Here is a 19,108-nt window from a genome sequence, read left to right as displayed (position 1 = left end):
TCTCCCCAGGCTTCCTGTCCCATGATCCTCTCCCTTCTCCAGTCTGGTATCCCTTTTGCCAATCAACTTTCCAGCTCTTAGATCCACCCCTCCCCTCCTGTCTTCTCCTATCACTTCAGATCTCCCCCTCCCCCTCCCCCTCCTACTTTCAAATCTCTTACTATCGCTTCTTTCAGTTAGTCCTGGCGAAGGGTCCCGGCCCAAAATGTCAACTGTACCTCTTCCTAGAGATGTTGCGTTCCACCAGCATTTTTTTGGGTGTGTTACCTCTAGTTTTAGTCTCACTCAACCTCGGTGGAAAAAGCTTGCTTGCATTTGCCCTATCTACACCTCTCATAATTTTGTACACCACTAGCAAATCTCTCCTCATTGACCTACGCTCCGGGGAATGAAGTCCTAACCTGTTCAATTTTTCCCTGTACCTCAGGTCCTCAAGTCCCACCAACAACCTTGTAAATTTTCTCTATACTCTTTCAATGTTATTGATGTCTTTCCTGTATACAAGTGACTAGAAATGCACACAATACTCCAAATTTGGGCTCACCAATGTCTTACAGAACTTCAACATAACATCTCAACTCCTGAACTCTGCACTTTCTACCCAAGTTTTGACAATTAATTATTATGACAGAGTTAGCACCATCTAATTCACATTGATCTCCCATGACATTGCTCAGAGGAGGGAGTCCTACTTGAGGCTTAGAATAAACAGCAATCACTAAACCAGGGTACAATTTCATTGCATCAGATGGAGATAGATAGGAAGACAGCGAGAAAGCAATTTCAAAAAAGTATCACATGTACCAAGACATAAAGAGTTTAATATATATAAATTAAAAGTGCTAGAACAAATTGCCGTCAAGAGAAAAAGCACACTCGTAGGAATGCTCCAAATAGAAGTCCCTTCACCACAACAGTTATTTTCCAAATTCCTCCAAATTCTTCTTCTTCTCCATCTCCAAAAACTTTCTTAAAATCTGCCTTTAAGATGCAAGGAGGGACAGCACGTTTCTGCATTCCTAAATATAACACCTCATCCACTCCCAATCTTAGAGGAATGGAAACAGATGGACGGAAATTCCTTGCCAGTCATGTTTCTTGCTACTAAGCAACCTGGAAAATAGGAGGAATCCAGCAGTACCGTATCAAAGGAAAAGTTGTTTTTAAGCAAGTACTTTATCATTGCCCTATGTCTATTATATTGAGCTAAGTGGCCCAATGCATTGCAGGCTTTGGGAGAGTGGGAAAGAATGTAAAAAGAAGATCTGGGCAACACACACAAAATGCTGGAGGAACTCAGCAGGCCAGGCAGCATCTATTGAAATGAGTACAGTCGACGTTTTGGACTGAGACCCTTCATCAGGACTATCTGGCACATTTTTCTAAAATATAATAATACTGACAGTTTAAGTGGGCATGGGTACCCATAAATTTTTTCTGCTCATTTTCAATCAGCACCATATGGAGTAGAATACACACGTGATGACCAGTTCAACTTGATAGAAGACCCACGGCAGATCTCCAAACATCACAGTAGGTTGGCTGATGACAAGTCACACATTGAAAGGAGTGAGAAAAGAAAATCATCCCAAAGTGTTTCATAAACAAAGTTCTGTGCATGCCAAAACCCCACAAACATATGATGGCTGGAGAAAACTTGCTTTATCTTAAAGTGACATGGCGGTTGGACAAATGCAGGTCTGGGTGCCAGGATGAACTTTGCTGCTTCTTGCGTAGTGGCACAGCAGGTTCTTCCACTAAAGAGGCTGAATCAACATCTGCACTTATGGCAGAATGACAGGACCATTTCCAGACATTCAGAACTTCTTCCCTTTTTACAATGCAAGAAAATGCCAACACAACTTGGTCCTGATTAGATTCATGTTTGAAAATGTTTAAACTAATTTTCTTTTGGCCAGCTACATGAACTCATCAACTCATCAGTAGCTGGATATCTCTTATATCTCCAATCGTTTGCTCCAGTAAACAGAAATGCCCACTGAATTCTGAAAACCAAAGTCATCATTCAGGTCAGCCAAAATATTAAGATTACAAACACACAATAATAAAATGCCATCAAGAAAACCAAAGTCATCATTCAGATCAGCCAAAATTTAAAGATTACAAACACACAATAACAAAATGCCATCAAACAAACAGTTTATTAAGCAATAATTGAATAATCCAGGTTATTACTTCAAGATTATTTATGCAAGTCTCTGGCTAAGGTAGCCTTTATCTCCCTCTTATTGTAGTGTAATGTACTTTGTGGCCAGTTAGTGTTAGAAATAAAAAGCTCTAGTAAAAATTACCATCTCCATAAGAGCCGGAAGAGTGTAAAATCTGATAAGATACAGAAATCTACCGAACAGATCCACAAAGAACTGATCCAAGTGAAACACCATCTGCTTCTGGCACGTAATTTTAAAATCAGCCATAGCCTCTAATAAAGTTCAGTAAAAAATAAAGACTTCAAGAATGTCAAAAAAACTGTCATCTACAATTACAAACACTGAACCAGACAACCAGCCAAGTTCTGTGATCCTTGGAAAGAGAAATAAATCTTTAATTCTCAAAGGGGAAAAACCATAACTTAGATTTCCAAAGAAAAATCACATCCACAAATTAAAGTGACGTTAGTAGGACTTGAGAGATATAGGGGATGGTTAGACAGGCAGGGCCTTTACTTCTAGGAGCATGGGAGACTGATGGGTGATCCCAGATATACAAATCATGGGCACATAGATGAAGTGAATGGTCTTTTTTTGCAGGGTTGTGGAAAACTGGAGGACATAATTTGAAGATTAGAGGTGAAAGGTTTAATAAAAATCCAAGAGGTAACATCTTTTTCAGAAGTGGTACATATACGGAACAATCTGCAGAGGAAGTGGTTGAGGCAGGTATATTACAAACAGTTATTAAGCATCTGTACATTTACATGCATAACAAGAATTTAGAAGATATATGGGCCAAATGCTGGGAATTTGACCGTCCTAATGAAGGTATTAGGAATGGAGGCCAATCACTTTGCCACAGATACAGAGGGGAAATCCAAGGCCAAAACCAACAACAAGTTTGTGAACCTTCCTGTGAAATGGATAAAAGATTCCACAGGGGAATAGGTGCAAAGTATGAAGAAAATGCATTATATGAAGACAAATCAACTTCAAAATGTGGAAAGCAATTGTTAAATAGTTAAGTTGCACCAAACAAAATAAATTCTGCATTAGTGCTCCCTATAATTGAATTTCTGCTCCAGTAATGTTGGAAGTTCACCAGGATAATAGTTGACTTAATATTCATGAGCAAGTTGAGCTGAGATTTACCCGCATTTCACCTACCAGCACTGGGAAGGACATTTGTCCAAGTCAGATGCTTCTAATATTACACCTGGACACCTTGGGCTATCAGCAGATGCATAATATCATAAAACTTTACAGCACAGGAACAGGCCCTTCAGTCATACTGTCATGCTCTACTAATTGAACTCAAGATAGCTAATCCTTTGTCCACACATGGTCCATATCCCACGTCCTGATCCTCTGCATGTACAAGAGCCTCTTAACTGCCTCTTTTGTATCTGCCTCCACCACTAACCTGGCAGTACATTACCGGTATCCTGCAATGTAATCGTTGGAAAAGCACTTGCCCTAACATCTCCTTTGAAATTTCCGTTTTCCATCTTAAATGCATGCTTTCGAATACTGGGCATATTGAGCCTGGGAAAAAGATTCTGGCCATCTGCTCTTATGTCTCTCATAATTTTATAAACTTCCGTCAGATCCCGTCTCAGTCTCCACTGCTCCAGATAAAGCAAGTCTAACCCCTTACAGCTCATGCCCTCTAATCCAGGAAGCATACCAGTAAACATCATCTGAACTCTTTCCATAAACCCCAATATCCTTCCTATAATGTCAAGATATCAGATTGGCTACACTTACTACCAAGACTCACTCCACCAATACTGCCATACCAAACATAGCTCAGAAAAGCTGTCAGCTCTGATCTCACTCTTTCTCAGCATTTTCTACCGAAAATGCAAATGAAGTTGCACATTATTTAAGTAATGTCGATTTATGCTGCGTGCTTCAGTCCTGCAAAATATAACAAAATTACCTGGACCTGATAACATCAACAACTTGTGACATCCAAGAAACTGCAGAGTGAGCTCAAAAGGTCACAATCTTGTAATACTAATCTTGAATGAAAGCTGTTGAATTGAGTGAGGAAACCACCCACGAGAAATCACATGCTCTACAGCATCAATCGCACTTTAGCAGGTTAACTAGCATTCAGGATGCATAATGCATTAAAAGATGCAAGGAGTGACTTCCAAAGCAGGCATAAAAGTAACTTTTATAAAGATTAGCACAGATCAAAATATATTAAAATTAACTCATATAATTCTGTTTGATGGCTTACCATACTGTGCAGTCTCTTCTTCTTTGTTCTTACTTCATTGTAGTTGGCTGGTTTGTCCATCTGGGTACGAGAGGGAGCAAAGGTCTTCCTTTTGCCTGATCGGAGCCCACATGGTTGAGTAATGAGTTGAGCACGCCTATTCCCAGTTAGGGGTTGCTCCTGGTGACTATTGCTTTCAGGTTCCACATTAGATAGATCGACTCTTGCAGCGCTGCACTCCCCAGGGTTATTATTTCTGGTATTTTTCACTGCAATAAGAATCCTTGTTATAATATAAAGATTTCCCTTTTTCATTAAAACTACACTCTTTGGTTTCATTCATGTATCATACACCCATAAAAAGAATGGACATGCATTTGTAAGAAATTCTAAGTACAGAAATTCCTTTCAAAAATATGGAATCTTAGATATCATCCTTTAATAAACATGCACTGTTTATTGCTCCCTCATTGGAGAAAACAACCACAGAGATAAACATTGCAACCTTACAGCAATTACAGATGTAAAGGAGGAGAAGGTACAATGTTTCAAATGCTTCCTTGCCACTTAGAAAACCATTTGTTTAAATCCCATTCTTCTTTAATGAAGTGGTCTCAAAGTAGGCTTGACAGCTACCAGCTGGTGCTGTTCTCATTACAGTTTGAAAGGATATGAAAGAGCCATCAGCACCAATACTCTCCTGCAATCATCGGAATAGCTCATGGTTATTCTACGATGCCCAGACCATTGCATTCCTTCTACAACAAGGGTCCCCAACCCTTATTGCACCGCGGACCAGTTTAATATTGACAATATTCTTGCGGACCAGCCGACCGGGGGCAGGGGGGGGGGAGGTGGGGGTTGGTGTTCAAGTAAGGTTAAATTCACCTCAACATGTCTTTTACAGTTAGGGTTGCCAATTTTTTCAGTCTCAAATAAGGGACAAAAGTAGCAGTCAAATATGGGACACTTGTGTTTACCCCTAGAAAGACTACCATGACCATGAAGCCTTGCGCGGGCACTTGTGTGCACATGCCTGACGTGCGCACGCACGCACGTGCGGATTTTTTCCCACAAATCGGTTTTGGCTTAATCTTCCCAACTACACTGTACTACATTATTTCTATTTTATATAGGCTGTGTATTTATCATATCATTCCTGCTTTTATTATATGTTAGTGTTATTTTAGGTTTTATGTGTTATTTGGTATGATTTGGTAGGTTATTTTTTGGGTCTGAGGACGCTTAAAAATTTTTCCCATATAATAGTAATTGCTTCTTCGCTTTACGCCATTTCGACACGAAAGGTTTCATAGGAACACTCTACCTTAGCGGGGGAAATACAGGACAAGGGCGGTCCTGTATGGGACAAATCAATTTAGCCCAATATATCAGGATGTCCCAGCAAATACGGGACAGTTGGCAACCCTATGTTCAAGTTCAACAGTGCATGACAGAGAATGAGGAAAAGTGCAGCTGACTCATATCGTTTCCTCGCAGCCCGGTAGCATATGCTTTGCGGCCCAGTGGTTGGGGACCGCTGTTCTACAAAACACCAATTTTCCGGCAAGCAAGCCCCACCTATCCACACTCTTAGCCATAGCGGTGACATTCTGCAATCATCAAAACCTTTAAACAAGGATGATTGATTCTTGCAAGATCCCACACCTTCCATTCCTCAAACACAAAGGCTATGCTGTCAAATACACATTCCATCATATAAAGAACTGTTACAGAAAGGAAGGATGCCTTTCGACTCATCTAGTTCATACGGGATCAATGCAAGAACAATCTAGTGACTCTGAAACCTGCACATTCTACCTGCCCCCCATAAGTTATTCAAATACTGTCCTTTCAGATACTCAAGCAACACACATCAAAGTTGCTGGTGAACGCAGCATCTGCAGAATTCTTGTTGTTTGTGCTTTCAGATACTCATCCAGTTTCCTTTTGAACACTACAACTGAATCTCCCTCGACTATTAATCTTAGCAGAGAACTACTTGCCACTGAAAAAAAGATTTTCCTTGTACTCCTTTGAGTTCTTTTGGCAATTACCTTTATTCTATGACTGCCAGTTCTTGATTCTTGGATTAATTTCTTTCCAAACACTCTTTATACTTTTCATGTTAGATAGATAGATAGATAGAATCATAAAGAGAGTTTTTAGCACACAAGACCATAAGACATAGGAGCAGAATTAGGCCATTCAGCCCATCAAGTCTGCTCCGCCATTCCATCATCACTGATCTCAGATCCCACTCAACCCACACCATATGCCTTCTCACCATATCTTTTGATGCCCTGACCAATCAGGAAACTCTAATTTTGGATACCCCCACCATAGGAAACATCACATCCAATTTATTAAGTCCTTTCAACCTTTGGTAGGTTTCATTGAGATCTCCCTCCCCTAAACCCCCCACCCCACCACATTCTTCAAAATTCCAGTGAGTTACAGGCCCAAAGCTGCCAAATGCTACTCATATGTTAACCTCTTCATTTCAGGAATCATCCTCGTGAACCTCCTCTGGACTCTCCAATGACAACAGATGCTTTCTGAAATACGGGGCCCAAAGCTGTTGACAATATCCAATTGTGGCCTGACTAGTGTCTTATAAAGGCTCAGAATTATTTTCTTGCTTTTATATTCTGTTCCCCCTGAAATAAATTGCATTTGCCTTCTTTACCACAGACTCAACCTGTTAAATTAACCTTTTGAAAGTTTTGTATGAGGACTCTCAAGTCTCTCTGCACCTCTGATATTTGAATTTTCTCCCCATTTAGATGATAGTCTGTGCTATTGTCCCTTTTACCAAAATGAATTCTCATACAATTCCCAACACTGTATTCCACCTAACAACAGGAATTCTGCAGATGCTGGAAATTCAAGCAACACACATCAAAGTTGCTGGTAAACGCAGCAGGCCAGGCAGCATCTATTGGAAGAGCTTCAGTCGACGTTTCAGGCCGAGACCCTTCGTCAGGACTAACTGAAGGAAGAGTCAGTAAGAGATTTGAAAGTGAGAGGGGGAGGGGGAGATCCAAAATGATAGGAGAAGACAGGAGGGGGAGGGATGGAGCCGAGAGTTGGACAGGTGATTGGCAAAGGGGATATGAGAGGATCATGGGACAGGAGATCCGGGGAGAAAGACGGGGGGGGGGGGGGAACAGAGGATGGGCAAGGGGTATAGTCAGAGGGACAGAGGGAGAAAAAGGAGAGTGAGAGAAAGAATGTATGTATAAAAATAAATAACGGATGGGGTACTAGGGGGAGGTGGGGCACTAGCGGAAGTTAGAGAAGTCGATGTTCATGCCATCAGGTTGGAGGCTACCCAGACGGAATATAAGATGTTGTTCCTCCAACCTGAGTGTGGCTTCATCTTTACAGTAGAGGAGGCCGTGGATGGGCATGTCAGATCTCTCAGCTCCATCCCTCCCCCTCCTGTCTTCTCCTATAATTTTGGATCTCCCCCTCCCTTTCTCACTTTCAAATCTCTTACTAATTCTTCCTTCAGTTAGTCTTGACGAAGGGTCTCGGCCTGAAACGTCGACTGAAACTCTGCCAATAGATGCTGCCTGGCCTGCTGCGTTTACCAGCAACTTTGATGTGTGTTACTATATTCCACCTGCCACTTTTTTGCCCATTAGTCTAACTTGTCTAACTTCTGCTGCAATCGCATTGCTTCCTCAGCATTACCAATTCCTCCCCCTATCTTCATATCATCCACAAACTTTGCCACAAAGCCATCAATTCTATTATCTAAATCATTTACAAACAATGTGAAAAACAACGGTCCCAATACTGACCCCTGTGGAACACTACTAGTCACTGGCAGCCAACCAGAAAAGTTTATTCCCACTCACTGTCTCCTGCCTGTCAGCCATTCCTCTATCCATGCCAGTATCTTTTCTTGTTAAGCAGCCTCAAAGGCCTTCTGAAAATCCAAGTAAATGACATCCACGGCCTCTCATTTGTCCACCCTGCTTGTTACTTGCTCAAAGAACTCTAACAGATTTGTCAGGCAAGATTTCCCTTTACAGAAACCATGCTGACTTTGACTTATTTTATCATTAGTCTCCAAGTACCCAAAACCTCATCCTTAATAATAGACTCCAACACTTTCCTAACCACTGAGGTTAGGCTAACAGGCCAATAATTTCCTTTCCGGGATGTAGTCTATCTGGTCCAGTTGACTTATCCACCTTAAGGCCTTTGAGTCTGCCTTGCACTTTTTCCTTTGTAATAGCAATGGCACTTATTCCTGCTCCCTGACACTCACAGACCTCTGGTACACTGCTACTGTCTTCCACAGTGAAGACTGATGCAAACTCACTTTTACTACCTTATATGCCCTTTCCTTGGCTTTTATGTAATCCTTAACTTCCGTTGTCAGCCATGGTTGCCTAACCCTGCCATTTGAGAACAACTTCTTCTGTGGGACATATCTATCCTGCAGCATGTGAACTTTTCCCAGAAACTTCAGCCATCTCTGCTTTGCCATCATCCCCGCCAGTATCCTCCTCCAATCCATCTGGGCAAGCTCCACATTCATTGCCTCTGTAATACCTTTTATTCCATTGCAATACTGATAAATGTGGCTAATGCTTCTCCCTCTCAAATTGTAGTATGAATTCAATCATATTATGATCACTGCCTCCTAAGGGTCCCTTTACATTAAATTCCCTAATAAGATCTGGGTTATTACACAAGACCCAATTTAAGACAGCCTTTCCCCAAGTAGGCTCAATCACAAGCTGCTCTAAAAAGCCATCACATAGGCATTCAACAAATTCCCCCTCTTGCGACCCGACACCAACCTGATTTTCCCAATCCCCTTGTACATTGAAATCCCTTATTACAATTGTGACATTACCCTTACTACATGCCTTTTCCAGCTCACTTTGCAATCTCAACCCCACATCTTGACTACTATCTGCTTCCCATAATGACTTTTTTTTACCCTTGCAGTTTCTTAGCTTCACCCACAAAGATTCAACATTCTCTGACCCTGTCACCTCTTTCTTTTCTTTTTCAATATTTTTATTTTCTACATAGAAGAATACAGAGTACACAAAGATATATAAAAGTCAAAAATAGGTAATAACAAATACATTATATTTGAGTCACACTTGCAATCTCATTACCCTATAATCATGTAAATTAAATTAAATCGTAATATTGAAATGTGATAATTTTATTATACAAAAAAAGAATCTAAACCCACTACCAAGATCGAAGCTGTTTGGTAAAGAAAGAAAAAAGGGAAAAAAAATCCTTATCATATAGTGAAATATGTTATTAGCCAACATCTGTACTTTAACAGCAAATCAAAGGTTTCGAAAATAGTTCAAAAATGGTCCCTACAATGTTTGAAAGTCTTGGCTAGATTCAGAAATTGAACAATGGATCTTCTCTAAAGTTAAACATGACATAACATCATGTAACCATTGAGTGTGAGTAGGCGGAACGATATCCTTCCATTTAAGCCAGAGTGCCCTCGTAGCTATAAGAGAAATAAAAGCCACCTCTTTCTAAAGATGTAACTCCATCTCTTGCCAACAGAGCTAAACAACTACCTATGCCTTCCTGCCTGTCCTTCTGATACAAAATATATCCTTTTATGTTAACCTCTCACCTCCCAACTATGATCTTCTTTCAACTACAACTCAGTCATCCCCACAATGTCATAACCGATCAACCTCTAGTTGCACCACAGGTTCGTCCACCTTATTCCAAATGCTACGCGCATTTAAATATAGCATCTTCAGTCTTGCATTCTTCGCCCTTTTGAATTTTGCCTCTGTGGTACAATTTAACTCATTGCTCTGTCTGTGTTTATACCCAATGACTGGCTTGTCCTTCCTTACATTCATGTTACACCCATCATCTACTCGTAAAGCTGCTGGCTCATCTTCAGCTCAGTCAGCCTAGTTCCCATCCCCCTGCTTCATTGGACTTCATAAATCAAAGTACCAAGTACAGGAGATGGGATTGAACGTAGAACATTGAAATTTACAACACATTACAGGCCCTTCGGCCCACAATGTTCTGCCAGGATGTTATGTTGAAGTTGTATAAGAAGTTGCTGAGGCATAATTTGGAGTATTATGTGCAGTTTTGGTCACCTACCTCTAGGAAAGATGTAAATAAGGTTGAAAGAGTACAGAGAAAATTTACAAGCATGTTGCCAGGAATGGAGGACCCGAGTTATTTGGAAATACTGAATAGGTTAGGACTTTATTCCTTGGAGCATAGAAGATGGAGGGGAGATTTAATAGAGGTATACACAATTATGAGGGATGTAGATAGGGTAAATACAAGCAGGTTTTTCCACTGAAGTTGGGTGGCACAACTAGAGGTCATGGGTTAAGGGTGAAAGGTGAAAACTTTAAGGGGAACATTAGGGAAAACTTCCTTCCTCAGAGAGTCGCAACAGTGTGGAATGAGTTGCCAATGCAAGTGGTGCATGTGAGCTCAATTTCAACGTTTAAGAGAAGTTTGGATAGGTACATGGATGGCAGGGGTATGGAGGGCTGTGGTTCCTGTGCAGGTCATTGGGAATAGGCAGTTTAAATGGTTTGGCATGAATTAGATGGGCTGAATGGCCTGTTTCTGTGCTGTACTTTTCAATGACTCTATGATTTTAGAAACTTCTATCAGATCTCCTTGCAACCTCCACAGTTCTGAGAAGAACAATCAAAGTTTCTCCAGTCTATCCATTTACTTAATCTTACACCACCTGAATTACTTTCCCAAACCTCTTCGGAATTCATCTGGTTTCAAACTGTATATGTCAGCTGAGCAGATTTTTACTTTCAGTTTAGGGTGGGAAAATAATGACATCATGAATATTGCTGTTGTTCTTTCCCTGTTACAAGGGGAATTGTCCTGGAGAGGTGCCATGTTCGCCACTACTATATCCACGAGAGCCAGCAATTGTAAGCTACCTGTGCTGTGCTTTAGAGAACAGACTTTATCTTGAAATCATTAGTCAAAAAGCATTCAGTTCACTTCTGACAAGTATATCAAAAGAGAAAATAATATTTTTGTAGTGAGGATGGTAGCAAGATTGGAAGAACAGCAGCAATATTTATGCTGTCAATATTTTCCCACCCTTAAAATCTGCACTCCCTCTTCATAATTTTGTTTATTAAAAATGTGCCCTGCTGACATATACAGGTTGAAACCAGAACTGCCTGAGATCCAACTTACTATTTCAGTCACTGAAGAAACCAAAATTATGATTTTACTGCCCACAATTTTTACTAATAAATTTTGGGGAATTGACAAAATGTTCTTCCTCTATAAATTATGGTCATAGTATTTACTATTACAGAAAGGGAACATTTTCACACTTGAACATTACAAGTACTAGAGTTTACCTAATGATTCAACTTGTGTGATCTTGGCAATGTCCTGAACCTGGATAATAAGGAAATTATAAACACAAAAGATTTTGCAGATGCTGGAAATCTTGAGCAACACACATAAAAGGAAGGAATAATTCAGCAAGTCAGACAACAGCTATGGACATGAATAAATAGTTGACGTTTTAGGCAGAACCCTTCTTCAGGACTGGAAAGGAAGGGGGCAGAAGCCAAAATAAGAAGGTGGGGAGAAGGAGAAGCTGGCAGGAAATAGGTAAGACCAGGTGGGGGGGGGGGGGGAGGTAGGACATAACAGTGAAAGAAATAAGGGACTGAAGAAAAAGGCGTCTAATATGTGATGAGTGTGGACTGCTAGAGAGGGAAGGAGGAGGGGCACCAGAGGGAGGAGATAGGTAGGTGAGAAGTGAAGGCATGAGAGAGGAACCAGAATGGGAAATGGATAAAGACAGAAGGGGGAGGGGGGGAGAAATTACTGGAACTTAGAGAAAACATTGTTCATGTCTACCCAGATGGAATATGATGCATTGCTCCTCCAGTCCTCCAACCTGAGGATGGCCTCATCATGGCTGCAGACCAGGCTATGGACAGAAACGTCAGAATGGGAATGGGAAGTCAAATTGAAATGAGTAGCCACTGAGAGCTTCCATCTTCTGTGGCACATGGAGTGAAAGTGCTCGACAAAGTGGCTCCCTATCTACGCCATGTTTCACTGAAGAATAGGTGGCTACACTGGGAACATCAGATACAAGAGATGAACCAGGTCGAAGTAGAGGTGAAGTGAATCAAACTGACTAAGGCTGTGGTGTGGGGTAAAATGAAAAATTACCAGCTGAAGTCTACGTAACCATATAATCATTGATTTATGAATCTCTGCATTTCTTCTCAAAAGTTTATTTTCAAATTTAATTAAAAACATATCCTTCACTTTTTAAAATACCAGCATTTGCTTTTCATACAATCGTCTCTTTTCATTTGGGAAAGCAGAATTACACAACATGAATTTATCTGTGACAAGCGACTTACAGTAAATCTCAACCAACATGTGTTACAGAATATTCTCAGGCTTGTAATTCTTTCTGCGGTGATTCATCTCATATACAGGACAGTATAGCTGACAGTTGCAATTCTCAAAACAAATGTACAGGTGCCATATAACTGATTAGTGTGATAACTCTGAATTTGGGCCAACTGTGTTTCTCAAAGGACAGTAACTGATAAGGGATTAAATTGGTTGTAATAACAGAGTCAAGGGATACATCTCATATGGTTAAAAATTAAGCACATGAGATTGCTGCATTGATAGTCAAACAAAAAAGTAATGACATAAAAATCCATCTTTGAATCCAAATACTATGGATCACAATGGCATGAGACAGATTGTAGGCTGCAAAATTGTAGATATAATGGATTGAAATATTAAATTAGTGGCGTTCTCCACTTTCTCCCAGATTTTCACTGAGGGATCCCAGACTTCTCAAGCTGTTACAACCTTCTAGGACATGAGCAAAGTTCCTCACATACATGGCTATCCCTCAAAATCAGATGCAAATAAGGTGCAAGGGTCATACCGAGATAGATTGAGATAACAAGTTGCAGAACAGTTATTACCATTCAACCATTAGGCTCCTGAATCAGTATGGATAACTTCATTCACCTCAACACTGAAATGATTCCACAACCTACAGACTCATTTTCAAGGACCATACAACTCATGTTCTCAGTTTATATATTTACTTATTTATTAATATTATTACTATTATTGTAATTGCAGAGATTATCTTATGGCGCACATTGGGTAGTATTGTTTTTCATTGATTCTAGTTTATTTCTTTGTTCTACTGTGAATACCTGCAAGAAAATGAATCTCAGGGTAGTATATGGTGACATATGCAAACTTAGATAATAAACTTAATTTGAACTTTGATATCAAGAGTTCTTTATCGTACAAGAACATCCATTCAAGAGTCTTATTACAGAGGGAAAGAAGCTATCTTTAGTTTGGTGGTACCTGTTCCCAGGCTTTATAAAAAAATTCTGTTCAATGAAAGAATGGAGAAGACAGAGTGACTAGGGTGGGGAGGGTGCTCTTTGTTTGTATTTTTCTGAGGCAGTAGTAAGTGTAGGCAGTCAAATGGAAAGGGAGCTAGCTTTGGGTGATAGACTCAGCTGTGTTCACAACTTTCAGCAATTTTTTGCAGTCTGAGGCAGAGTATTTACCAGACCAGGCTATGACACAATCAGATAGGATGCTTTCTATAAAATTTGATAAAGATCATGTTGTATTTCCTTAGCCTTCTGAGAAACTAGAGATGGTAGTGTGCTTTCCAACTCTATAGCTCTCCTTTTCCTTCTTCATCCCTTCTTATGCTGCCTGGCCTGCTGCATTCGCCAGCAACTTTGATGTGTGTTGCTTGAATTTCCAGCATCTGCAGAATTCCTCGTGTTTACATTTGTTAACTTTACTTTGGAAGATGACATGCATCCACTATTTCTATAGCCACCTTGTTTAAAATCTTAAAGTTCAGGTTATCAGACCCTGAGGATTTAACAGCTTTCAGTCCCATTGATTTCTCTCATTTAAAAAAAAAACAAAATTCAAGATTGTTTAATGTAATTTCCAGTACACAGTGTAAAGGTGAATGAAATAATTGTTACTCTGGATCTAATACAGCACAAAAAGAAATCCGAAAAGATAAAGGACGCAAAAATAAAAAACACAATAAATATAAATACCTAAAGTAGCCTAAATACATAGTTTGACTGCATGTCCTTAAGATGAGGCTAGGCACATAAGTCTTTGTACATAAGATGACTGACAGGAAATGACAAAGTAGCAGTGGTGGGCAGTGTGGAGGGGTGGGTTAGTGGGTGAAGGCATTGATCAGTCTTACCTCTTGGGGAAAGTAACTGTTTTTCTGATGATCCTGGCATGGATGCTATGTAGCCTCCTCCTTGATGGGAGTGGGGCAAACAGCCCATGAGCAGGGTGGATGGGATCTTTCATGAGGTTACTAGCCCTTTTCTGTATATATGTGACAGAAAACAATTTTTTCATCTCCTCATTCATACCAGACCTGTTGGCCTCCATTATTTCCAAATGCTTACTGTCTACCATGAGCAGCTCTTAGTTGAGACCACTAGAGGATCAGCTATTCTAGATTAGGTGTTGCGCAATGAACCAGAACTGATTAGAGAGCTTAAGGTAAAAGAACCCATAGGGGCAAGTCATCGTAACATGATCAAATTCACCCTGAAATTTGAGAAGGAGAAGCTAAAGTCAGATGTATCAGTATTACAGTGGAGTAAAGGGAATCACAGAGGCATGAGAGAGGAGTTGGCCAGAATTGATTGGAAAAGAACACTGGCAGGGATGACAGCAAAGCAGCAATGGCTGGAATTTCTGGAAGCAATCGGGAAAGCACAGGATATATACATCTGAAAGAGTAAGAAGTATTCTAAAGGAAAAATAACTCAACCTTGGATAACAAGAGAAGTCAAAGCCAACATAAAAGCTAAAGAGAGGGCATATAATACAGCAAAAATTAGTAGGAAGTTAGAGGATTGGGAGGCTTTTAAAAACCAACAGAAGGCAACGAAAAAAGTCATTAAGATAAAGATGGAAAATGAAAGTAAGCTAGCCAATAATATTTAAGAGGATACCAAAAGTTTCTTCAGATGTGTAAAGTGTAAAAGAGAGGTGTGAGTGGATATCTGTCCACTGGAAAATGATGCTGGAAAGGTAGTAATGGGATATAAAGAAATGGTGGACAAACTGATTAAGTAGTTTACATCAGTCTTCACTGTGGAAGACATTAGCAGTATGGTGAAAGTTCCAGGTGTCACAGATCATGAAGTGTGCAAAGTTATCATAACTAGAGAGAATGTTCTTGGGAAATTGAAAGCTCTGAAGGTAGATAAGTCACCTGGACCAGATGGTGTACACCCCAGGTTTCTGAAAGCCATGGCTGAAAAGATTGTTGAGGCATTAGTAATGATCTTTCAAAAATCACTAGATGCTGGAATGCTTCCAGAAGAATGGAAAACTGCATACGTCTCTCCACTCTTCAAGAAAGGAGAGAGGCAGAAGAAAGGAAACTATCAGCCAATTAGTCTGATCTCAGTGGTTGAGAAGATGCTGGATTTGATTATTAAGGATGAGGTCTCAGGGTACTTGGAGGCACATGGTAAAATCTCGTCACGGAAAATCTTGCCTGACAAATCTGTTAGAATTTTTTGAAGAAATAACAGGCAGTATAGACAAAGGAGAATCAGTTGATGTTGTGTACTTGGATTTTCCGAAGGCCTTTGACGAGGTGCCACACATGAAGCTGCTTAACAAGTTACATGGTGTTACAAGAAAGATTCTAGCATGGATAAAGCAGTGGCTGATTGGCAGGAGGCAGAGGGTGGGAATAAAGGGAGACTTTTCTGGTTGGCTGTCATTGACTAGTGGTGTGTTGGGACCGGTTCTTTATAAGTTATATGTCAGAATGATGGAATTGATACCTTTGTTGCAAAGTCTGCAGATGATATAAAGATAGGTGGAGGGGCAGGTAGTTTTGAGAAAGTAGAGAGGCTACAGAAGGGCTTAGACAGATTAGGAGAATGGGCAAAGAAATGCCAGATGGAATACAGTGTCGGGAAGTATGGTCATGCACCATTGAAGAAATGAAAGGGTTGACTAGCATATAAATGGAGAGAAAATACAAAAAACTGAGGTGCAAAGGTACTTGGGAGTCCTTGTGCAGTATTTCCTTAAGGTTAATTTGCAGGTCGAGTCTGGGATGAGGAAGGGCAATGCAATGTTAGCATTAATTTCATAGGACTAGAATATAAAAGGAAAGATGTAATGTTGAGAATTTATAAGGTACTAATGAGGCCTCACTTGGAGTATCGTGAGCAGTTTTAGGCCCCTTATCTTAGAAAGAACATGCTAAAATTGGACAGGATTCAAAGAAGGTTCACGAAAGTGATTCCAGGATTGAATGGCTTGTCACATGAAGAACGTTTGATGGCTCTGGCTTGTATTCACTGGAATTCAGAAGAATGAAGGGTGACCTCATTGAAACCTATTGAATGGTGAAAGGCCTTGATAGAGTGAATATGGAGAGGATGTTTCCTATGGTGGGAGAGTGTAAGTCCAGAGGACACAGTCTCAGAATAGAAGGGTGTCCTTTTAGAACGGAAATGAGGAGGAATTTTTCTAGCCATGGAGTGGTGAATCTGTGGAATTCTTTGCTGCAGGCAGCTGTGGAGGTCAAGTCTTTATGTATATTTAAGGCAGAGGTTGATAGATTCTTGATTGGTCAGGGCATGAGGGAATAGAGGGAGAAGGCAGGAGATTGGGGCAGAGAAGAAAAATTGGATCAGCCATGATGAAATGGTGGAGCAGACTCAATGGGCCAAATGGTCTAATTCTGCTCCTACGTCTCAAGGTCTACTTGCATGAAAACCGACGCAAAATAGTTTCCCTGATATTTCCTTATTAATCAATATTATTGATTTTGTTTTATCCTATGAGGACCTTTCATTAACTTGTCCTAATTATTTCTTTCTTATGAATCTATAGAAGGTTTTTGTTTACTTTATTTTTGTGTTTGTCACCAGATTACTCTTGTATTCTACTTTCTCTTCCCTTATGAATGTCTTAGTTCTGCTTTACTGAACTCTGAAACTTTGCCAATCTACCGGCTTACTGCACTGTATAGCAACCTTAAAAGCCTTTTCATATCTTAACCACTAGACCATTTTATATGTTGGGTTTTTATGGCTTTAAAAGGATATACATTTGTGCAGACTATGTGTTAGTACTTCAAACAATAGCCTTTGCTTATATATTATAACTTTTAAAGTAGTTTTACATTAACAATAGAAAATGCTGGAGATATTCAGCAGGTCAGGCCACATCTATGGGAAGAGAATTCTAGTTACATTTCAGGTCAAAACCCCTTCATCAGAACTAGGGTCTTACAACTTTGTAGTTTGGCTTCAATTTAAAACCTTCGTTTCAGATTGAACTAAATCGATTCTGTTTTCATATATGAACATCCTTCTCTGAAGAACCAGATTAACAATAGCCAATTTTCTATGGTACCTCAACATAGTGATTTAGAAAACCATCTGTTTCATACTCTTTTAAATCATCTTCCTCAACATTATTATTAAAAATTTGGTTTCTCCAGACTGTATACAGTATTAATTAAAGATCTGCAATGAATACTATATAACACTTAATAATTGCACCTTTAACTTTCTTAATTATGCAATGCTCCATGTTATCAATATTGCTTGAGGTTCTATAGACCACTCTTTGTTTCATTCCTTGCTGTTTCTTATCTACCCAGAACTCTTGACTGTTTCAGACATGATCCTCTCTCTTTATTGCTTTCTTTATTATTAGAATTACCTTTCACTTTTTCCAACTGTGTCTCCCTCTAACTATCCAGGAATATTTAATTTCCAGCATTCATCACTTTTACAACTACATTTCTGTAATGGCTATTACACTGTAATATTTGAGTTCCTTGTGCTGTTAATTCATCTATCTATTTGTTTTTAATACTATGTTCATTCAGATAGACAGATTTCCTTGTTTACCATTTTTCCCTCCTTAAACTCTGGAGGAATATCTTCATGCTCTTCCCTTCTCAATAGACTCTGGTTTTCATTACCCATAACCTATCCAATCCAAACTTTATTACTTGGTTCTTTTCTCTTTAAATCTTCCTACCTGCAAAATTGAATTTAAAACCTCACCTGCAGCTCTAGTTATTCATTTCTTCTGAATATTATTTCCAGCTCAATTCATGTGAAGTTAATCCCAAATTAATAGCTCTGCAGCTTCCAGTGCTAATGCCAGTGCCCATGTTGAAATAAATTTCCATCACACTAATACTTGAGTCAAGAATTCAATGTGTTGATCTAACTCATCTTGCGTGATGTCCTTAACCCTGACACCAAGTAGGTAGTACAACTTTCACAACACATTCTCACCTGTACAGAACAGTATCAACAAGACCAAGGAATTGATTGTGGACTTTAGGAATGGGAAGTTGGTAGAATATACACCAGTCCTCATCGAGGAGGGTCAGTGGAGGAAAGAGTGAGCAACTTCAAGTTTGGTATGTCAGGAAGAATCCAGCAAATTTCTACAGGTGTACTATGGACCTCTGTATGGTATGGAGGGGCCACTGCACAGGATTGGAAAAAGCTGCAAAATGTTGCAAACTCAGCCAGCTCCATGATGAGCACTAACCTCCCCACCATTGGCAACATTTTCAACAGGCAGTGCCTCAAGAAGGAGACTCCATCTTGGA

At 39.9% G+C, this 19,108-nt stretch overlaps 1 protein-coding gene across 1 annotated transcript in view; it reads right to left on the bottom strand.

Annotated features, from left to right (window-relative positions):
• LOC140199135 (uncharacterized) overlaps positions 1-19,108 on the bottom strand; it is a 162,969-nt gene that overhangs the window by 113,581 nt on the left and 30,280 nt on the right. Inside the window, exon 3 of the mRNA XM_072260713.1 lies at positions 4,423-4,670. Within this exon, the coding sequence (XP_072116814.1) occupies positions 4,423-4,670 (248 nt within the window). The remainder of the gene's footprint in view (positions 1-4,422; positions 4,671-19,108) is intronic.

The sequence above is a fragment of the Mobula birostris genome, chromosome 6 (genome assembly GCF_030028105.1).
Source record: "Mobula birostris isolate sMobBir1 chromosome 6, sMobBir1.hap1, whole genome shotgun sequence".
In the NCBI taxonomy this organism is placed as follows: Eukaryota; Metazoa; Chordata; class Chondrichthyes; order Myliobatiformes; family Myliobatidae; genus Mobula; species Mobula birostris.
Note: the sequence above shows the minus strand (reverse complement) of the source record. Positions and strands in the feature narration are given on the sequence as shown.